This window comes from Scardinius erythrophthalmus (genome assembly GCF_964197995.2).
Source record: "Scardinius erythrophthalmus genome assembly, chromosome: 6".
Lineage (NCBI taxonomy): Eukaryota > Metazoa > Chordata > Actinopteri > Cypriniformes > Leuciscidae > Scardinius > Scardinius erythrophthalmus.
In genome coordinates this window covers 38,682,989-38,707,568 of record NC_138226.1, presented here as the reverse complement: position 1 = coordinate 38,707,568, position 24,580 = coordinate 38,682,989, and the positions used below count along the sequence as shown (strand labels likewise).

At 38.4% G+C, this 24,580-nt stretch overlaps 1 protein-coding gene across 1 annotated transcript in view; it reads left to right on the top strand.

Annotated features, from left to right (window-relative positions):
- Nucleotides 1–15,510: 15,510 nt before the first annotated feature.
- Nucleotides 15,511–24,580, top strand: part of hat1 (histone acetyltransferase 1) — a 30,788-nt gene continuing 21,718 nt past the window's right edge. The window contains exons 1-4 of the mRNA XM_081368919.1: nucleotides 15,511–15,597; nucleotides 16,499–16,570; nucleotides 16,907–16,982; nucleotides 17,130–17,250. Coding sequence (XP_081225045.1) covers nucleotides 15,591–15,597; nucleotides 16,499–16,570; nucleotides 16,907–16,982; nucleotides 17,130–17,250 — 276 coding nt within the window. The 5' untranslated portion in view covers nucleotides 15,511–15,590. The remainder of the gene's footprint in view (nucleotides 15,598–16,498; nucleotides 16,571–16,906; nucleotides 16,983–17,129; nucleotides 17,251–24,580) is intronic.

The window sequence follows — 24,580 nt, the reverse complement described above, 5'->3', positions numbered from 1 at the left end:
GCATTGATGCTATGGGGGAGTTCCCATCAGCATGACCGGTGTCTGAAGCACATGTAAACACACGCCAATAAATCATCGGCAGTCCATGACGTCACATGCAGAGCGCCCGTGAGCATAAAGTAGGCGCCTGAATAAACGTCATACAACTTTTTGCTCACAAGCATTGATGTTCTGATGTTCCCCATAGCGTCAATCTAAGACACAGTGTTGAGTTCCACTTCAAAAGTGAACAGTTTTTGCTGCTTAAATGTCACATCTAGTCTGTTAAGTTTGGGTTCTTTGAGTTTGGTTTCATTACCTGTGTTTTGTCCCAGTGTCTTTGTTTGTCTTGGATTCTGATTTGTTAATTGATTAGCCACACCTGTTCCTTGTTTATACCTTGTTAAGTCTGTGTACATACCTTGCCCTCGGTTTCAGTCATTTGTTGTCTATTCTCGTCAATGTATGGTTTAGTTTTTCCTGTGTCCTCTACTGGTTTGTTTTCATTAATAATCTCATGCTGGCATCTAGATTCTCATCCCATCTCTCCTGGTTTGAACCAACCCTAACAAAAATATTTTTGTGGAAACAGTGGTATACATTTTTTTAAGGATTCTTTGATGGAATGAAAGTCTAAGGAACCGCATTTATTTGAAATAGAAATCTTTTCTAACATTATAAATGTTTGATGAATGTATGGCATCCTTGCTGAATAAAAGTGGTATTATTATTATTAATATTATGCTATTTTTAAATATGACATATACTTTGAATGGTAGTGCATCATGGTTTCCACACAAATATGAAGCAGCACAGTGTTTTCAACATTGATAATATTCAGAAATGTTTCTTGAGCAGCAAATCATCAGATATGATTAGAATGATTTCTGAAGGATCATGTGACACTGAAGACTGGAGTAATGATGCTAAATATTCCGCTTTGATCACAGGAACAAATTCAATTTTAAAAATATATTAAAACAGAAAACAGTTATTTTAAATTGTAACACAATTTCACAATATTACTGCTTTTACTGTAATTTTGATCAAATATATGCATCCTTGGTGAGCATAAGAGACTTCTTTTACAAAAATCTTAACTGTTCAAACTTTTGATCAGTAATTAATTAAAACAATTAAATGTGACCAAATACTTGATTGAAAAAAATGTCTTATTCCTCCTAACCACTTCATTGTTCCCAATGATGTCAAAGCTATTTCAAACTTATCAGACTGCAGTAAAAATATTATTAGTATTATTTATCATACATGTGATGCAGTAGGTAATTGTAACTACTGTGGGTTGTAATGGGCAAGCATATATAAGGTCCCAGGCTGATTTTAGTCCCAGTCCATCCCAGGGAGGAAAACTAAAACGAGAGAGGAACAGAGGTGTTAGAGAGGAAGGCAGGCTTCAGCTGTCCCCGCTGGGAAGCCCAGACTTGCTCCCAGCAGCATGAGCTCATTTTTTCCACAAGCTTTTTACAGTCCTATAACCTGCTTTACTGCCGCGTTATAATGTGTGTTCGCACACACAAACAAGAAAACAAGACTGGACCGGAGCCATAACACACACACACACACACACACTGACTACAGGCTGCAGGCGTCATTCCAGTTTTCCCTCTTTCCCAAATAAATCAACCCAAGCAGCAACTGCTGTTGAAAACCAGCAATAATGTTAAATTTACGAGCTATAAATGCAATTGTACTGTTTTTATACCCTTTAGCTTTAATCACAAAGGCTGTTCAGGTTGAGTGTGTTTAATATGCAAGACTAAAAGGTGTAGGCAAAATATTCCGCCACACGTAACAGACGTACAGGGTGTTCGGAGCCTCAAGCTAAAGCATCACAGAAATTGTATAGAAAAGCGGTTTAACGAGAAAAAATACTGACATCAGAGTTAATAAGTACTTGGCCAGACAGTGGGAACAGTGTGTTATTACCCTCGATTATTTAAACACCTCTTGTGCTGGCATTCAAAGTGCTTAACTTGAACTAAACAGAGATGAGGAGGAGAGAACTAAACAGGGCCTGGTGGATGTGACCTCTGCACAATCCAGTGTTGATTTCACTTTATAAAAGCGGGCCAGTGGGACATTTGTGCTTTTAACCGACTCACAGATCTTTTATATGAGCGTCTTCAAAGTCAGCCTCCTTTTGATGTGTAATGTCTTTTTATCAGCTGGTGTTTTTTAGTGGATGTATGAAGTCAGTTCTCTTCAAGGTTCACATCACGTTTCCTATCAACATCCACTAACACAGAGTGTAGCGTACAAATACTTTTTGACTTGATCTTTAAAATTTAGAATAATTCCGTGCAATGGCATTCATACATTTTGACTTAAGTATCTAAATATTTCTTAGGTCACTTTGAGATGACTCACAGCGTTTATCTTACGCACTCCTCTTGTGAAAAAGAAGTGTGCTTAATCGTTTTGGATGTGCACTTGTAGCGTACTTCAAATCTTGAAGGTATATATATATATATATATAAAAATGACTTAAGTGTCATTTAAGTGTAGCCTACTCAAAGAAAGTACAATTTCAGAAATGTTTCTTAACACTTAAGTGCACATTATGATAATGTCAAATAAAATGTTTTATTTTAAAGTAGCCTTTGTTTTAAACCTTGCTTTAATCTTTTGTCATGCTTTAATGAAGCAGCAACACTTATTTTGATGTGACTAAAATACTTTTAAATACTTGATTAGAATTTTAGCTTTAGTGCTATTTAAAGTTAATATAATTTAAAATGTACTGAATTTCAAACCATCATTACAAATGTGTACCGACAACAAATACATTTAAATACATGACAAGCAATTTCTAATAGAAATTTAAAGCAATTTTAGTGTACTTTAATGCTTGTCAGTGCATTTACCAGTACACTTTAACCATATTTCAAAGACAGTTGAAGCTATTATGAAATTACTTTCACAGGCAGGTCTTAGATTAAGCCAGGATTAGGGATAGTTAAATTAGGACATTGAAGTAGCTTTTATAAACGTGCCTTAGAAAAAACAACTACAACAACAACAACAAAAAAAACATCTTGAAACAACTGATATATTTTGTGCAACAGTGCAAGTTGTTTTCAGCTAAGACAGCTTAAACATGCATTTTATTCTGGGACTAAGCCATGTCTGTGAAACCAGCCAATAGAGATGTACTTCTAAATCCTGCGAAGTGGGATTTAATATTACAGTCTGCATTTACTGATAGAAATGTAAACTATATTTTAATTTAATTGCAATTAAGTATCTGCAAACATTACATTCAGTTGCACTTGCAAAAGTATGTTAAAATGTAAAATGTTTTTCTGATCCTAACTGAGGTATAAAATGTGTCCAAAGCAGAATCCTGCGCATGTGCGTTTAAAACATTTTGTCAGTCTGAGTCATAGTTCTTCATCTTATGGAGATCACAGATGTGAAGATTTTGACTGGCAGTTGTTGGAAGCTCTGCTGGTGTGTGTGTGTGTGTGTGTGTGTGTTCTGTGAGTTTGCAAGTCAATATGTGTGTTTAATGAAAGCCACATCAGGTGTAGCCTGATCCTGAGCTTTGAGCCCCGGAGAGGAGGCAGGTGCTTCCGGAGATCCAGGCGGACGGCCCCACAATCAGCCGCAGGAGATGGGGGGGTTGTGAAGGAGTCAGCGCTGCTGTCAGGACTCATCACATATTACCAGCGCAGAGCCTCTGATCTCCACAACTCAACATGCTATCAGTAACTGCAGCCAGGTCTGCTTCAAGACCCGCAGAGTGGACAGAAACAAATCCAGAGAGCCTCAGACAGATACATGAGCACTCTCATTCGCTGTCTTTACCTCAATTGCTTTTCTGGAGATTTTTAGTAAATTAATGAAATCAGTTCCCCTCAGGTTCACACAGGTGTCCTAAATGGTCTTAAAATATAACACTCAGTGTGCCTGGGCCTATCTTTCTTTTAAATATTTGATATTTTGTAATGTTATGCAATGGCATTCAGACATTTAAACGTTACTTAAAGGCACACTATGCAAGATTTGTACCTTAATATAACAGCTTCGAAATCATTTAGATGGTAAACAAACTCGTAGTTGGGCGAATCCCGATAGCAAAGTGTGTGTGTGTGTGTGTGTGTGTGTGGGGGGGGGGGGGGACGCCGCTGTCAAAACCAGTAATGCAGGGGTTTCAGAGGTGGCGCCCCGACAAATCTCGCGAGAATCATGACTTGCTTTACGGCACGACGTCACATCAGAAACATATGAAGCAGCCTCTATGGAAGACACTAGCACGCATTTCAGACGTGAATCATGGCAGAGTCGACAAAGAAAACAAAGAAAGCGAGGTTCGGAAGAGTGCAGAGACGGCTCTGCGTGAGTGGTATTTACGACAGTAACGTTAAATACAAGCACTCCACAGCGACTCTAGGGGGCGCTGTTTGAGAAAAACAGAAACTGCATAGTGCCACTATATTAAAAAGACATTCCCCATAACGTAAACAGAGGTTCTCTTGTGAAAAGGAAGTGCACTTTATTGTATTGAATGTGCACTTGTAGTGTACTTCAAATCTTAAAAGTGTACACACACACACACACACACACACACACACACACACATATATATATGTATATTTAACTGTAATTGCAGATAATATAATATTAAATAAAAGACCACTTAAGTGTAGCTATTTAAGACAGTTTACTAGATTACTTTCATGAATGTTTCTTCACACTTCAGTATAATTAAAAAAATATACTTTGTAATAATGTCAAATTAAAGTTTTACTTTAAAATACATTTTAAATCCTTTTAATAATTTAAAATGTATTTTAATACAACTTTAACAATCTTTTATTATGTTTTAACTGTGGTGTGTTATTCGAAATTACATTCGAAATATGCATTCAGGCATGTAGACACGGTCAAGATGGTCAGCTGAAGTTCTGATACTGAGCATCAGAATGGGGAAGAAAGTAGATTTAAGGGACTTTGAACATGGCAGGGTTGTTGGTGCCAGACGGGCCCATCTGAATATTTCACAAACTGCTGATCTACTGGAATTTTCACACATAACCATCTCTAGGGTTTATGGAGAAGGGTTAGAAAAAGAGAAAATATACAGTGAGTGGCAGTTCTGTGGGCAAAAATGCCTTGTTGATGCCAGAGGTCAGAGGAGCATGACCATGATTTGCCGTAAACAAAATGAAAGCATGGACCCATCCTGCCTTGTATCAGCGGTTCAGGCTGCTGGTGGTGTAATGGTGTGAGGGATATTTTCTTGGCACATTTTGTGCCCCTTAGTACCAACTGAGCAATGTTTAAACACCACACCCAACCAGAGTATTGTTGCTGATGTCTCATGTCCATCCCTTTATGATTACGGTTTATTTTCTTTCAATTTCTTTATGACTTTATGACTTCTTTATGAGTGTTACCCATCTTCTGATGGATACTTGCAGCTGGATAACACATTGTCACAAAGCTCAAATCATCTCAAACTGGTTTCTTGATCATGAAAGTGAGTTCATGACCCCTTCCATAGCCAATAACCCTCTCTCCTCCTTCTCTCTGCTAACCGAGGAAGAAGTATCTAAACTTATCCTCTCCAGTCATCCTACCACCTGCCCTCTAGACCCCATCCCCTCACACCTTCTACAAGCCATCTCTCCCACACTTCTCCCAGCACTCACACACATCATCAACTCATCCCTCCATACTGGCATTTTCCCTACAGCATTCAAGCAGGCTCGGGTAACTCCACTGCTTAAAAAAACAACACTAAACACATAATTTGTAGAGAATTACAGACCTATCTCTCTCCTACCATTCATTGCAAAAACACTTGAATTTTCAGCTGTTTTCAACCAAGTAACATCCTTCTTGTCTCTGAACAACCAGCTGGACGTCAACCAATCCGGCTTCAAGAAAGGGCATTCAACAGAGACTGCATTACTGTCGTTCACAGAAGCCCTACGGTTCGCAAAAGCTGCTTCCAAATCTTCAGTCCTCATTCTCCTGGATCTGTCTGGTACCTTCGACACTGTAAATCATCAGATCCTTCTGTCCACCCTGTCATCACTGGGCATCACAGGTACTTCCCTCCACTGGTTTGAGTCCTATCTCACAGGTAGGTCCTTCATGGTCGCATGGAGAGGCGAGGTATCCAGAGCACATTAACTGACCAAAGAGGTTCCTCAGGGTTCAGTTCTTGGACCCCTCCTCTTCTCCATCTACACTACATCACTGGGACACATCATACAGGCACATGGTTTCTCCTACCACTGCTATGCTGATGACACACAGCTCTTTCTCTCATTTCAACCAGATGATCCCACAGTAGCTGCACAGATCTCAAGCTGTCTGGCGGACACCTCGACATGGATGAAGGAACATCACCTGCAGCTCAACCTGGCAACGACTGAGCTTCTCGTCCACCCTGCCAATCCGTCTCTACAGCACGACTTCACTATCCAGCTAGATTCATCATCAATCACCCCATCAAGGTCGGTCAGAAATCTTGGAGTAACATTGGATGACCAGCTGACCTTCACAGACCACATTTCTAAGACAGCTCGATCATGCAGGTTTGCACTGTACAACATCAGGAAAATCAGGCCTTTCCTAACTGAACATGCAACACAACTTCTCGTCCAGGCCCTGGTCATCTCTAGGCTTGATTACTGCAATGCTGTTCTGGCTGGACTTCCATCATGTGCAACTAAACCTCTACAAATGATTCAGAATGCTGCAGCTCGTCTTGTCTTCAACGAGCCCAAGAGGGCCCATATCACTCCTCTGCTCATCTCTCTGCACTGGCTACCTCTCGCTGCTCGCATCAAAGTACAAGGCATTGACGCTTGCTTACAGATCTATCACAGGCTCAGCTCCCTCCTACTTTCACTCACTTCTACGAGTCTACATCCCTACCAGAAGCCTACGATCGGTCAACGAGCGACGTCTCGTGGTTCCATCACAGAGAGCCACAACATCACTTTCCAGAACATTCTCATTCACGGTTCCATGCTGGTGGAATGCTCTCCCCACCCTCATCCGGAACGCAGAATCCCTGGCAACATTCAAAAGACAGCTGAAAACCCATCTCTTCCGTGAGCACTTAACCTCATAAAAAAAAATAATAATAAAAAAAATTCTTTCCTTTTCCTTTAAATCCTCGCTTATCGGGCTTATACTACTCTGAAAAATGCCTGACCTTCGTATTTTGAGCACTTGCGTTGTTTTTGCCTCTTCATGATGACTTAATTTAGTCCTAATTTGTAAGTCGCTTTGGACAAAAGCGTCTGCTAAATAAAATGACTAAATGTTCACTAAACTCAAATGGCCTCCACAGTCACCAGATCTCAGTCCAATAGAGCAGCTTTGGGATATGGAGGAACGGGAGATTCACATCATGGATGAGTAGCAGATAAATTTGCAGCAACTGTGTGATGATATCATGTCAAAATGATGATCATGTCTCTGAGGAATGTTTCTAGCACCTTGTTGAATCTGTGCAACAAAGAATTAAGGCAGTTCTGAAGTCAAAAGGAGGTCCAACATGGTACTTGCAATGTGTACCTAATGAAAGTGTACCTAGGTAGACCAACTAGAGACTTTGTGCTGGACGGGATCAGCGGCGACGGGAGAAACAGGAAATTATCCTCTTCCAAATCAAAATAATTCCCAGAGGCCAGGCACAACACATCCACAGCGGTGTGTGTGTGTGCGGGGCTTACCTCCATGCCCTCGAACTCCACAAGCAACCCCACAGGGACGGACGATGTAGAGGGATCACGCACTTGGTCAGATGTTTACGAGGCTTGGGCTCCAGGGCGATGGTAGGCTCTGGCTCGAGCATCACGGCAGGCTCAAGCCCTCTGTCAAACCTGCAGTTCACCAGCACCCTCTCCACGGACTCGGCAAAAGTTCCCCGTGGACCGACACCGGGGAGTCGAGCCTTTTGCGTTCATTCATAATAGAACGCACACAATGAGTGGTCGGGAAATTATGTAAGAAATCCGCGCGTTTGGTCCTCGAGGCTCTTCCTGCTCTAGGGAAAGCAGCTTGGACTGCCGGTAAGTCCATGGTTTACCCTTGTGGCTCAATTTGAGGGTCTGGTACTCTGTAACGTGCAGTAGCTGTAGAGAAGCACGCGTGACGACAGGAAATCCGAAAGAACAGTCTTTATTAATCCACAAAACTCAGGAGATACACTAACAACCAAGCAAACTGAAACGCAAACAATACTGGACAAAACAACGTTTTCAACATAAAATGTAAAACTTTTTTTTGTGTAATGTAAAAGGTTTATTTGCCTGAAAACGCGAACTTTTGAAAACGGTTTTCATGTAAACAACAAAAACGCGAATCTCTATAAGACAATGACGTCATGCACATATTACGCGGAACAATGGTGCAATGGTACGTGGAAAACTTCTCCATTTTAAGAATATCTTTGTCATGTAAACGTACCGTGAGGAAACACAGGGCTTAAATAACAGGGAAAACTAATAGAAAAACTGGTGAACGAAATCAGTAATTAAGGGAACTAACTGGCACACATTAGGAAACCAGGTCAGGGAAACAAACAACGCATTGAACAAAACATAATCCCCACACACCCTAATTTCAAATCCATGAGTTCTTAGATGGAAGTTATCATTTGCAGCCACTTACTATAGATCCCAGTCAATATTTACGCAATTAAACGGTCCTACTTCTTGTGTACATTGGCATTCCATTTGCTTGTTAAAAGTTCCAAGTTCCAAAACAAGCAACAGAACATCAATATTTCACTCCATTTACACAGACTCATGCCAATACCATCTCTTTTTTCCCACTCAAGGACACTGACTAATATGTGGTCTGTCATTGCCACTAAAGTGCTCATCCCTAAATCATTCCAAAGGCTGAAATCGAAGAGAGCAAAAAAAAGTATTTTTCATTCAACAGCACGTCTGGTGGCACTAATAGCAGTGGGAAATGAAATGCTCCACACGAATAAACATTTGTTTGCTCTGTAAAATCTTCTGAGGGAACATGGAGGAAAATCAACCACAATCACTCCTTTGTATCATTGTTCCCAGAGCGATCAGAAGACTTCTTTATTTTCTCAGAGCTAAAGCTGCTTTTCACTCCTTTTTATTCTGCCTGTGAAAAGACCAAAGTCATTGATTCCGGCTTCCCAACAAAATCAGTACATACTCAGTCTGAACTGGATCGATAATTTTAAACTCTTTTCATAGATTCCATTGATGACAAAAAATGTACAGAAAGGTTTCAATGTTCACCTGTCATTCTGCTGAAAGGTAGCTCTTTATTCTCAACACAACAGCTTCAGATTCTGAATGACTTTAGGAGGAACAAGAAAAAATCATTTGTGTTTCAGATAGCTTGTTACAAAACTTTTCTCTGTGCTCTTTTTCACTCTTTTACTTTTTCTGGCAGTGGCAGAGTTCACAAATACTCTGAGTCTGAGCATTCACAACCTGTTTTAATTCCATAATGTGATGTGATTTCCAGATGAAACAATATAAAAAATGAACACTGATTAAAATATCCATTGCAGATTGATTTGATGGTGTAAAATGTATAGGAGTCAGTTTGCAGTGGATTGTGGAGGTCTGGTCTACTCCCCTCCTAAAACACCAGCTGCACACACTTTTCAACTGAGACGTGGAGGCTAAAGGTCAAATTCACTCTCAAGAGCATCTCCACATATCCTAATTGTGATGCTTATTGCCATAACCTTCATTACATTAACATAAATTTCCAATATGCTGATTATATTTTGCTGCTACTTGGCTTTTGGTTCATAATATCCAATGCCCTTTTTGCAGCCTTGAAGACAACAGATTAAATTTGATTTGTTTTAGAGGTAGAGTAAGTTATTATAATTTGATGAAAGATTATGAAGACAAACATTTTTTTTTTTTTACAATGTTCGTTGATGAAAAAGAATGTGCACTGAAAAAGAAATTTGAGGCTACGCTATCATATTTTGATCAATTCATTTTGACACAATATCAAAGCTAGACCACTAAACTTGATTTCAAGATGTATTGTTCCCGAAAACTGGATAAATAAAAGGCAGGAAATAAAGTGGAAGAGCAAACAGCTGTCCATAATTTTTTTTTTTTTTTTTTGTGCAGTTTTGTTGGTCTGATGTGGTTTTAATGAAATGTTATATGCTGAGAAATAGAATCCAAATGAAATTCACTGAACTCGCATTTATTACTCACTTCAGTTTTGCAGTTCTGCAGAAGGCCAAACAAATACTGATGTGTTTTCTGCTGTTTTAAATATTCTCACACATTCTGATGTTATTTAGACCAGATTTACACTTCATACCTCTCAAATTCAGATATCATTTATCCACTTCATTTACATGGCAACACAAATGCATCTCATATCTGATTGCATTCATCATGCTTTACTTGCATCACATGCAAATGCAGGAAAATTTATCTTCAGTGTCTTATTGCAATCAGGCACACTAGATGATATATAAATGTATGTATGGAGATAGGGACAAGTTGTATATGCTGTCTCATAAATTATTGTTCTCTGTTGCAGTGGATATTTATGTTCATTTATTATTAAATGAAATATAGAATAACTGAAGAGTTGAACTGTTTTCCCATAAACATCATTTTGGGGCATGTTGTCACATTGATACCTCATCTGATATCATCAGACACTCTTTCTTGTTTGCTGTTTTAAATGTTGTCATTTTCAAAAAAATTATATTTAGATGTTTTTTTTTTTTCTGTTTCTGACATTTTTGACATGCAAATTTTGTATTATTTTATTTCTGCTAATAAATATAATGTTTTCACATACAGATATGTTGTGGAAGATTTTTTCTACTTAAGTATTTGGTATTTTAAACAAATACATTTTTTTTTTTTTGCATTATTGAACAGCAAATTCTTTTTTTTTTTTTTTACCCTATTAAATGAACTGCATTTTTGGGCAATTACAGTGGAAATATTTTTAATAGCATACTCAAAACACTGGACACGTTCAATGAAATGTTCAACAAAGAACATCAGTGTGTAGCTCTCACATTGTATTCATATTCATATTTTCACAGTGTGAGAATGACTTTAATCATCTTTTTATTTTTATTTTTTAGAAGTAATACAAGCGGTGATCCTTTAGACATGTGTCTGTCACAGCCGGCACACACACATTTCCTAAGTCACACCTAAGAGAAAACATTAATTCCAAACAATTTATTTAACAGCTTCACTACATAATTAAGCACAAGTTCAGCTTGATAAACACGAAGGACTTCATTGCTAAACCAAGCACGCCGGCGCTGGGATGAAATTCAGCTCTTGCTAGCAGTGGTTCCTTTACACATTAAAGCAGTCTTAATTTGAAAGAGCTACTTAATTATTTCATGTGACAAGGGGGGTATTAAAATCATAACTCCATCAATTATAGATTTGATCATTTACGGGCAAGGTTAACTATGCAGTGATGTGTGTTGAGAAAGTGGCTTTTAAAATGGAACTGGAGCTCACTGTCGAGAGTAATGAACAGTGACAAGTGGGTTCAATGACTACTGCTGCTATTAACAAGAATTCAACAATACTTAATAGTTATTTTCTTCAAAGATAACTGGTATTATAATACAATACACACTGTAACCACATTAATATGTTAAATGTATATACTTTTGGCCCTCCAGCGGTTAAAAAACTAATCTGAATGCATTTTGCAGAAGAACATTGTTTTGGTTGTGCTTCGGCTCTGTGTGACTGAGCGGATGAATATGAGCCTTCACAATAGATCATGCTTTACAATGAACTCTGTTAGAGAGCTACAATTTACCTGTTCAGTAAAATACCTTACTCACATTTCATCGTGTTTTCAACCGCTCACGTGTTCTCCGTCATCTCCGCGTCGCTTTTACAACATTTCAAATCCCTCAGTTCTAGTCTCCGAAAAGCCAAGCCAGCGTTGATTCTGGTTTTATTACGAGCTCTGTCACGTTCTCCTTTCTCCAGCAGACTCTCCTCTGTTCTGCGTTTGTTTAAAACGGGTGATTCCCCAGAGGTTTGAGTTTACACGTCACCGTTTTCAACTGAAAACTTTATGCATTTTGATCATTCATTTACACAACAATGGCGTTTTGGGGCCTGAAAAAGCACGTTTTTGAAAACTATACCGTTACTGTCTCCGTATACAAAAACGGCAATTTTGTGAAAATGGTGTAATGACAAAAATTAAACAACAATTATTTTCTTTACGTGTTCAGTCTATAAGCGTGTGGTTTTTCTTTACAAAGTGACATCGCCAACTACTGGCCTGGCAGCATAACACAGCGTTTTTGATCATTTTCAGGGATCATTTTGACAACATTGTTGTCTGTACGCATTAAAATGCTAAGGAAAAAACTTTTATCGGTTTAACGGTTATCATGTAAACGGACCCTAAAATTTAAGCTCGTTTGAGATGTGCCTAGACTCGCCAGAAATTTAGGCAAGAATAGGCGAGGAGTAATTATATAATCTTTATTTTTGTATAATGGATTAATTCAAAATTTGTGAACACATTAACTTATACTTCTAAACTTCTTTTTGTCAGCATGGTCAAAAAAGACCATGCCAGTCCCGTCACGAACCAGAGGCGAAATAGGGTTCTGACGCCATACCTGCGCCACTGCATTAAAGTCGGCTTTATTCATCATGTGGTTGTTGTGTGCTTTAATATAGCCACAGTCTGTTACAACACACACTTGGTAAACTTAAAATATTTTATGCCTTTTTCAGAAATTTCAAAAAGTTTCTCTTTGAACGTTTTCATGGAGGTTTCAGAGACGACCACAATTCACATTTCACTGCCTGTTTCTCCTAATATCAGGTGGTGGCTTTTCCCAGGGATCCGCCTCACAGATCACAAATCAGTTAACATGCTTTACTCTTCTATGGTTCAGGCAGCCCTGTAACGTACAAGAGGTCATGAACGTGCTTTCAGTAAACCACTAATCCAGTGCTGTCAGGGAATCAGTCAGGATATTACAGACACAAGCGGTTTCAGTAGATTGTCCGGCACCGCTCAGAATCACCATGGCAGGGATAATGACACAGGATTTCCCCGGTTCAGTCTGCACAGCTATTCCATCTTCCACTCCGTAAAGGTCATGTTTTTTATTGAGCTCCCACACCGTCTTCCCCGTTTGGAGGAAATTTTCCCGGTGTATCTAATCTATGAGTCAACTGACATAATGGCCCACTTCATAAAGGTCCAATTTAGTGTTTGACAACATATTACATCTTACCTGATCTCTCTTTCTCTCTCTCTCTCTCTCGTAGAGGTATTTTATGATCTTTTAAGATCGTCTAGGATGAATTTGGTCAGATTATAGAGACTAACCCTGTCATTTATTGCATTTGAGCTTGTCTGTTTTCATATAAATGCCTGATGGTGACTGCTACTTTTCTGAAATGCCCATATCAATCCATATGAATTGAGTGGTTTAGTCCAAGTTTTAGATCGCTTTATATAATGAACAGATTAAATTTAGGCTTTTATTCACCTATAAACATTGATCAGTGAACATAAACAGAAGCTCAACCGAACCTGCTTGACGCGTGAGAACAAACCTCTCGCTAAAACTCAATCGTGCTGCGTAACAACGAGAATGAACCTCATTGGTTCTTGCTGAAGCTCAAACGTGATGCGTAACACGACAATGAACCTCATTGGTTCTTGCTGAAGCTCAAACGTGCTGCGTAACACGAGAATGAACTTCATTGGTTCTTGCAGAAGCTCAAACGTGATGCGTAACACGACAATGAACCTCATTGGTTCTTGCTGAAGCTCAAACGTGATGCGTAACACGAGAATGAACCTCATTGGTTCTTGCTGAAGCTCAAACGTGATGCGTAACACGAGAATGAACTTCATTGGTTCTTGCAGAAGCTCAAACGTGATGCGTAACACGAGAATGAACCTCATTGGTTCTTGCTGAAGCTCAAACGTGATGCGTAACACGAGAATGAACCTCATTGGTTCTTGCTGAAGCTCAAACGTGATGCGTAACACGAGAATGAACCTCATTGGTTCTTGCAGAAGCTCAAACGTGATGCGTAACACGAGAAGGAACCTCATTGGTTCTTGCTGAAGCTCAAACGTGATGCGTAACACGAGAAGGAACCTCATTGGTTCTTGCTGAAGCTCAAACGTGATGCGTAACACGAGAATGAACCTCATTGGTTCTTGCTGAAGCTCAGACGTGATGCGTAACACGAGAATGAACCTCATTGGTTCTTGCTGAAGCTCAAACGTGATGCGTAACACGAGAATGAACCTCATTGGTTCTTGCAGAAGCTCAAACGTGATGCGTAACACGAGAATGAACCTCATTAGTTCTTGCAGAAGCTCAAACGTGATGCGTAACACGAGAATGAACCTCATTAGTTCTTGCTGAAGCTCAAACGTGATGCGTAACACGAGAATGAACCTCATTGGTTCTTGCTGAAGCTCAAACGTGATGCGTAACACGAGAATGAACCTCATTGGTTCTTGCAGAAGCTCAAACGTGATGCGTAACATGAGAATGAACCTCATTGGTTCTTGCTGAAGCTCAGACGTGATGCGTAACACGAGAATGAACCTCATTGGTTCTTGCAGAAGCTCAAACGTGATGCGTAACACGAGAATGAACCTCATTGGTTCTTGCTGAAGCTCAGACGTGATGCGTAACACGAGAATGAACCTCATTGGTTCTTGCTGAAGCTCAAACGTGATGCGTAACACGAAAATGAAACTCACTGGTTCTCGCATGCCGAGCGAACATGCTGATGACCGAAAGTATTAAGGGTTTGGATTAGAACGACATAGGGTAATTAATGACAGAATTTAGGGCGAACTATCCCTTTAAAAAATAAACTTTAAATGGACTTTTACAGGACTGTTCACATTTCTTGTTAAGATTCATTGACATTTTAATAATTACAAATTTAATTACCCCCTCCAGATTCATGTGAATAAATAATTATATGTTATTAAAATTGTGACATAGGCATACTAATATTAATTTAGTATTTTTGTAAAGCCTTTCATTTATGCTGATTTTATGTAAATAAACAAAAATAATTTTGGAAGGAAAATAATTAAATGGAGGGGTTATGTTATGTAGTCACAATCTTATAACCCCCCCCCCCCCCCCCCCCCCAAAAAAAAAAATCCTAAAAGGCTTGCTTTATTTGTTCGGTTACAACTTCAAGGAAGCAATTTTGCCTTTTATGATCACACGATCCTTCGTTTTTAAACCCGATGTAATTAAGATGTTACCTGCATTTAAACCATATTCCTTGCATATATAGCCTCCCAGCAAGCAATTTTGCGTTTAAAAGACGTCTAATAGCTGTTCAGACCTTTTTTTACAGTCTATGGTTCAGACCCAAATAATAACTGTTGTGTTGACGCGACCCGTGCTCGCTCTACCATGCGGCGCTGTTGAAAAAGCGTAGGAGACAAATCGCAAATCGGATTCTGCTGCGATGAGAAAAACAACGCGAGACGTTATCCAATGGCTTTAGCGAGCGGAAGCACGTGGGTAAACAGGAAGTAGTTTTGGCATTTGGCGGGTTGAACGGAGAAGACGCGCAAAAATGGCGGGTGAGTGTAAAAATCCTTTTATAGCGTCCGTGTTTTATTACTGATGCTGTCATGAAGCATGTGTGTGTGTGTGTGTGATGCTAGAGCTCGAGCGGTGCTGTGTGCTGATATGTGCGGGTGCAGATAGAATAGAGAAGCAGAGTTTTAGCTGCGGCTAAATGCTAATCATCACAGAGAAGAGCAGCACATGTTTGTTTTCATGGGTATCTGTTCGTTTTTAAATATCAGATATACTAACAAACACACGAACTCACAATATCACACAGATTAAGCAGTGCACACGGGTGGCTGCTGCAAATGAACTCCCTGAGAGCTGTCAGTGTAACGTGCATTAGATGTGTTCATGTCTGTATGTCTGAGATCAAGTATATTTCTCACAGAGAGCACGAAAGATACACATATAAGATAGATATATAAAGATAAATATATATATATATTCTATGACGCATAGTTAATATAAATGTAATATAAATGTATACTCTTGAGTCCAGAATTATAAGACCAGAAATGCAATGCTTCTCTTTTGTATTTTTATATATTTTTGTCATTACAAATTACATCAGTATGACAAGTCAATAGTTCAAAGCCCTCAAGGACAGGGACTTGATCTTGTTCTCCAGTATGAGTTGAGATGAGATGTTTCAAAGAGGAATATTAAGAAAGTCTGATTGTGTGCACAATGAAGCGCACGTGGTCAATATGCCAAATTAGTTTTATTTGATTAGTGAACTTATACATGTTTTATTAATCTGTGAAGTATGTTAGTGCAACGACAGACGCATTATTGTATTGTGTCATATTGCATTGAATTGATTATTGTATTGTATGAAATTGAGTTAAGCTGATGACAGAAATGATATTTTGAGCATTAAATTATGATGTTTCTCTTTCTTTCCTACAGCTGTGAATGACATGGAGAAGAAACTTGCGGAGTACAAATGCGACACTAACGAAGCTATATGCCTGAAATTAGGTAAATCAATAATCATCACTATAAAAACTGAATCTGTTGTTGTACGATCATGTTTTGTATTCAGAACACATTTGTCCTGCAGTATTCTAGAAGTCGACATGAAATTTACCATATTGAATTTTCCTAGTTTTGAATGATTCATCAGAAGATGTTATTCAAGATTTAACATGTTCTTCATCTGAAGCAACTTTTCTTTTCTGCTTCGGATTTGTTTGGATGATGATAATGTTAAACAGCAATTTAAGCACTTTTATTTAATTTGACTCATTTCTGATATGTAATGCTCACCTTCCATTCAATTGCCAATGGATAAAGTCAGTTTTTTGTGTGATGTAGTGCGGTTCCCAGAGGATGTAGAGGATGAAAGCACAACGTTTCACCCGGAGTTCAGTCATCAGCTGTATGGAGACGAGTATGTATAACAAACCTTCCATTGCATATCAATCACTGTTATACATTTATTATTATTTATGTGTTAATTTACGAATATGTAGTGTGTGTGTGTGTGTGTGTGTGTGTTTTCCTGTTTCTCTGATGTTTGTGCTTTGTTTCTGCACAGTGAGGTGGCGTTTGGCTACAAAGGTCTTCAGATCCAGCTGTACTACAGTGCAGGGAACCTAAACACCCTGTTCAAAGTCAAGTACACTTCCAGGGTCACAGACAAGTTTGACTGTGTGGAGGTACAGCTTCTCATCTCACTCACTGTGCTGACATGAACAGTTTTTATATTCATACAATCTTATGAAATTATCCATTTACATATGCACCACATTCTGAACAAAGCATGCACACCATGTGCCTTTCCAACACATCCAGGACTCGAGAGTAAGCATGTGCTTGTTCTAGTCTATGCAAACTTAAATATTTGGTGTTTTGTCACATATTCAACATTGTTGTTGCAAATTCTACTATTTTAAATATGTTGAGACTGTAAAGTTATCCAGCTGACTAATATAGGTGAGTTATTGTCAAAATACTGAGAATAATACTTGTGGTAGTCTTGAATTAATAATAACTAATTAATATTAAGCCAATCAATAATGTTTTGCATCGCATGCCACTGTTTTCCAGGAAAAGCATATTTAGGAATTTATCCACCTTATTTTTAACGTGAGTGCGCCGCGGCCATTTGTAACTTATATTATATATTATATTATATTATATTATATTTAACTGTTTAAAGTAGGAATATAACGGAAGTAGCGACAGCTCTTTTACTTCTGTGTCTGGATGTACATCAGGTATATAAAGTTAATCTAAAAACAAACATTTTTGTCACTTGCATTAAAATAAACAATACTTTTTTTCATTTAGTTTTCAAGGCAACATTTCTCAATCTAATATAGTATAACTTGATGTACTACAATAACTAAAACTGAAATAAAAATTAAGAAAAAATATAGACTAAACTACTAAAATGAAAATGAAAAGGGAAAATATAAAAACAAAAACTAAACAAACAAATGCAAGCATTTAAGCGGTTAAGTAGAGAGGTTTAGATAAAGGGTTTGAGTGACTAATAAAAATCAGCATTTAACCTCATGAAAAATATGTATTTAATGTTATCCGTGTTATATTTCATCTGCAACATCATCTCATCTCTGATGAAAGACCCACGACTGGCAGATCAACGTGCTCTTTCTTTTCTCTCCAATACAGAAGGACATTCATTTAAATGAAATGTGAAGGATGTTAACTGTGACAAGATGATTGACAGGCCAGTTTACAGTGACAAGATGCACATAACTAGTGACAGGGCGTCTGTTAAAGACGCAATTATAATCAATTTAACTTTCAATTTATCAAAGGAATAATGTAATATCATTTGCCAACAGTATATTTCTTTAAGCTATTGCCATTTTGTGCATTTGCATTTATACTAAATGTGTTTAGGAAATTGTTTTTCATAAGCGTAATAATTAATTTTCATACCATGGCAGCAAGGTACCTGTGGGGACATCTACAAATGTATTATTTCATTTTATAAGAGTATATAGTCCTAAGTCAGTCAGTTAGCATATTTACATTAGGCTATAAAAATGAGGTTGTTTTTACAGATATTATTGTTTTTGTTCATGAAAATAGATTTACATCCATCCGCATCCCAACTCAAGCAGTGGCGGAACTAGAGTTTTATACATGGGGTGGCCAGGGGGGGGGGCACTGCTACTTGTGGGGGTACACAGTACACACACACACACACACACACACACACACACACACACACACACAGTGGAAAAGCTTATGGAAGGAATTGGGTCACTCTGTTTGTGTCTATAAGTGTTGAACATCCAAAATATTTGCAGAAAACAAAGCTGAAGCACCAAGGAGATAAGATACCATAGCATGTGCCTGTTATGAACTGCTGCGTTTATTTACAATTTTTTTTTTTTTTAATTAGATATAGCAGGCATCAAGCAGACATGTACTTGAAAAATTTAAACAATTTTATTGCCCATCAATATAAAATCTTATCCTAGGAAGATTTAATACAACATAATTCTTTCATTATAATAATTTATAATTATTCTTTCTAATTATAATTATTTAATTTATAATGATTTTTTTTGTGTTCATTTTTGGGTGAAATATCCTTTTAATCTGGCAAAATCATCTCAACTTAAATTCCTGAATTGGGTATGTGATTGACTGCCTGTGTCTGGTAGATGCTCTGACCTGTTCCTGGTCCTGAAGTCTGACCACACTGACTCTGACTAGCCAGTGGTGAAGCAAGGGCTGGGGTCTGTTTGCATCTGATGATCTGCCTGTTAGTCCAGTCATTTTAAGCCAAAATGGGGGTAAACCTTGAACAAATTGCAACAGAAGCAAACTCAACTGATTTTGTATCCTCAATATGTCCTGAGTAAGGAAAAACAAGTCCCGAAGAATCCCATTAGGGGAACGTTTCGAAAAAGACCCAAATATAGCCTATTCATTCTTTCTCTCACATGAATAGGGTAAAAATTGTAACCTTTAGATATCACCATGAAAATTACTGAGTTGATTACTTGCATCAAGACAAACAAAAAATGTATTACAAGTTTTTGAAATTGTTTGTTAACATGGACAAATGGTGCATAAATCTAATTATGTATGTGCTAATTTGCATAAATACCACAACAGGTCTAAACATTGGGTCTAGCCAGGTGAAAATGTCTTGTTGAATCTTGTTGACATATAACTGTAAAATACTTAATGTTAATGTCTGAATGGAACCCATTTAGCCATGAGCATTAATACATAGAGACAGGAAGTACTTTAGAAACCAGCCTTTATTAATTATTATTGCAGAGATGGGGTTTGGGGCTGGGTCTGTGGGACTGTTTCTGGGGGACGAGTCTGAGGGAAGAACAGGAGACAATGGTAAGGAGAATGCAGAAGACAAAAGGTAGGTAAAATAAAAAGTGAATCCCCAGAAACAGTTTTCAAAACTTTCCCCTAATGGGATTCTTCTGGATTTTTTTTCCTTACTCAGGACATATTGAGGATACAAAATTATTTGAGTTTGCTTCTGTTGCAATTTGTTAAACCTTTTTTCATAAAATGACTGGACTATGTTTGTGCTTATTAAAAAGAACTCTTATAGCCTATCTCTCCCTTTCTTTTTAATTGACCCTGTTCAAAAATATGCCAAATTTAAAATATGATTCCAATCATATTCATATTCTAATCATCATCCAATTACCAACATTTTTATCTTAACTCTTTCCAGTATAAAAAAAAGTGTTTTTTTGGTAATTTTCATGGCACCCCAGAATATTTTGTTGTATGAATATCTGAACATACCAAAATAAAGAACAGACCCTGTGCTTTTAAACAAAAAAAATCTGTTTTATTCTAGCTTCGTGCGTCTTTTTATCAACACTTAAATGTTGGCAAGTTTCATAAAAAGCAACATGAGCAAAAAGCTGAGAAAATCGCGTTTTTATCAAAGACTACATCTAGATCAGATTTAATGATGATCAAAACACAGTAGATCGAGTCCATCAACACCCTACACCCTACACCCATAAAGCTTCACAGTCCTAGTGATCGCATTATGATATCGCTTGTTTCTGCTCTTCTTTGCCTGCGTTTTGATCTCCTATCCTCACATTAGTTAGAATATTTGTATACTGTAACGTACACACGGCAAGGTAGCCTACTGTATGCGTGTATTAGGCCGAATGTATTCGGAGCAAACCCCCTTGATGCTAAACCTTAAAAACTTACTTCAAATATGATGTTTTCTTATTCTGTGAAGTTCGGGATCTTGCAACCATCTCTCGTCCTCTGCTCGTCCGTTTGAAAACTGCGCGCGCCGCGCTGCCGGTGAACGTAATTTTTTTTTTTTAAATCAGCATCAGCAACTGCCAGTAGCAAATAAAATTTTGGGGTGGCACCCGGGGTGGCCAATCGCATGTCAGGGGTATCCAGTGCCACCCCGGACCCCCCTCTGGCTCCGCCACTGAACTCAAGGTTATTTTTAACCAATGCAGGTAAAAGACTGTTCCAGTCATTCGTGATTTACTGGGAAAGGATTAAGAAAAAGTGAATTCTTTATTATAAATATTTCAGCCTTAGAAATAAAACTTTTAAAAGGCTAGTAGCTCATAAGGGAGGGAATTTAAATAAGAAACAAGTTGATTTTAATTTGCTTATTTTAATGCTTGTTTTGTTTTTAAGCCATTTGAGTCTCCTTGAGGCCCTCTGATCGAGAGCCAAAGCTTTAGAGGGCACGGAGTATAGCGCAGACAGTCTCACTTTATTATCAAGAAGAGTAGAGTCAGAATATACCTTTTGTATGGAAGTCATGTAGTTTTGGGAGTGACATTAGGGCGAGTAAATTTGTATTTTTGTGATATTCTGTATTCTACCACTGCACACACACTCTTTACAGGCCTATTCAATTTTGCAACTCAGTCTTTCTACAGTGATTGAACAAGCTTGCTTGTACATGTGATTGAATCAGGCAGTTGAGGTTCGATAAGATCAGACCTGAGCTGTGGTTTTTTTTTTTATTATTTACTGTGTGTTGACACCACGTGACTGCCGTTTTTAGAGCCATTTCTGAATATCTTTCACCTTTACGTGTAGCATGTAATTATTGTCGCTAAACATTCTTAAGATGTTTATTTTATTGTGTCTTTTACAGGGCTCCACCGTTGCTCATATTGGGTTCTTTTTTTCATCTTTTTTCCTCATAGATGAAGTCTTTGATTAGAAGGGTTTTTTCCCCCCAGTGTAATTGGATTCAATGCCTTTATTGAACCCCATCGTATAAAGAAGACATATTCTCAAAACGAAGCTCAAGTCTCTGAAGAGTCTTGCATCCTTAAGCGCCATTAGTTAATACAGGAACGCCACAATGCCACGCTTTTATTTGTGCGATCGAGCAATTTGCCCGAGAAACTATTTTTTACAATTTTCTGTCTGCTCTGTTTTTGTCGTCCTCTCTTCGCTCCCATAATGCAGCAGGACAATAGTGAGTGTTACTGAGCTGCAGGTGCACCGATCCCCTTCTGATATTAGCTGATGTCTGAATGAGCAGGAATTAGCGGCGTGTTGCATTAGCCTTTTGTCGTGTGTTTTGTGGCCGTTGTGAATGAAGAGTCCCGCGACACAAGTGCGGCCCATCATGCGGCCAAAGGGCCCTGCTTAGCAACTTAATACAAAGTGTTCTCATGTCAGGCCCGCTGGAAATGGATACAATGCAAACATGGGTGCACATTCTGCTGGGTAAAAAAATCTCAGAGCGGGTGGAGGAGGGGGGTGTCGCTATTGTCCGGTTCGTAGCCCGTGAATGGAGAGGGCAAACTCGTTTGATTGAGTTCGCTCACCAGCCTCAGAACACATGAACCTATTATACATATCCAGGCTTTTTTTTTTTGTTAAGTCGAGATCAATTCATTAAATTTTATTGCCCGGTGAGAAGCTGGGACACATTACGTTGGGGGGAACTTCATCTGATATTCATGGTTTAAGATAAGTAGTAAATGTATTCAATTAAGTGGTCTTTCAGAGGAGGCACAGAAAGAGGAGGGGGGGAGGGCTGGAAACTCCTCAGCTGACATTGCTAATTGCCTAATGGGTCTCCTTTTTGTGCCACAAAAATATGTATTTTTTTCCTTTAATTCCTTTTTGTGGCATGCCAATCACCGCTGAAGTATAGCTTAATGACAGAACAATAGGGAATTACTCTGTTAGGGCTCTTTTGTGATTATATGTAAAGGCCGAGCACCGGGGGAATAGACACAAAACTCATAAATGTGCCACTTCAGTTTATATGATTAAATTCAGCTGTTCTCACTGTATACTAGACACAGCTTAGTTAACCGCTCTCGCCCTGTGGGAGTTTGAAACGTGCTTTAGATTAAGATTAATGTGCGTTACCTCTATAGAGATGCACACAGTCATTGCTGATCTTTGTATGGTGGCCGAGAGGTGCAAAACAAATCACAATTACAAAAACAAAATAACAATTCAGAAAACACAACGACAATTTAGAAAACAAAATAACAATTCAGAAAACACAATAACAATTCAGAAAACACAACGACATTTCAGAAAACACAACGACATTTCAGAAAACACAACGACAATTCAGAAAAAACGGAAAAGGTAGGTATATTTTGAGAATGACGTACTTATCGCTGAATGGACGAGACACCTGTCAATCAAGCCAGAACCGGAATCAAGCGATACTGTCTGGAAGTACCGGTAGAAACAAATCGTACCCATCAACGTGCCATGGAGCAAAGTTCGGTCCCATGGAGTGATAGGTACGCCTAACGAATCTACGACGTGTCCTTGTTCTGTCCCTGGAGGGTTGAGTTCTTGCAGCAGCCGCATATGTCATCACGTTTAACACGCGACTTCTGCAGAAGTAGGCTACTAACCACATTGTCCGGTAGCCGAACAACTGTCCTGGTCGACGCAGTTTTTAATGTCGTGGTATGTCGAAAAATGAAATAAAAGAGAGCATTGCAGTGATGGCTTCTTTGTTGGTGTATTTACTCAGAATGAAGCATAAGAGAATATGCATAACAAAAGCTCAAAACATACATTCTCAACATGTATATCACTTTTTTTTACAGTAACGACCGTTGTAGACATAAGTGACTTTAAACATTCCATCACACTAGAAGGAAAAATATGATCAACAAGCTATTTAACACTCTCTCTGTGCAGTTCTCATGCTCTAGCTAGCCCCAGAATGACGTGTGGCAGCTGGTAGTAACACTCTAATCTCATGTTTTTTACAAACAAAATAAGACTGAAACAACATCAACTCTCATACACTCAAATAACATCGACATAATGACCAGTTATAATGAATAGCGGGCTATCGCGCTAATCGCGAAACACTCATGCTAACCATGTGCTCAGGCATACTAAACTCATGACACACTATTAATATAGTAAATATTATGTGTTATGTCGCCAGCATGTCCACAATCACGGCACATGAATGTCCTTCTTCAAAGTAAAGTTTAATGTGTTCTATTTTCGCATAGCAAAACAAAGTTGATCACAAATTTCTTGATTGACAGGTGTCTCGTCCAATCAGTGATAAGTACGTCATTCTCAAAATATACCTACCTTTTCCGTTTTGTATGAATTGTCGTTGTGTTTTCTGAATTGTCGTTGTGTTTTCTGAAATGTCGTTGTGTTTTCTGAATTGTTATTGTGTTTTCTGAATTGTCGTTGTGTTTTCTGAATTGTTATTTTGTTTTCTGAATTGTTATTTTGTTTTTGTAATTGTAATTTGTTTTGCACCTCTCGGCCACCGTATCTTTGGGATGTTCAGCACAATGTTCTGTTATGATTCACAGACAAAAAAAAAGTTGTTCCAAGTTACAAAAGAAAGATGTTTAGCAGGAAGTTCACAGTGAAAACCGAAAGTGGCCAGTGGCTGTCCAGATCCTAAGAGGGCAAAAAGCACAATTTAAGTGTCGAGTTGACCATATGACTCGTGCCGTCATGTTCTATAAGCCTTCTGTAATTATACAATAGCTTTCTGTGATGATT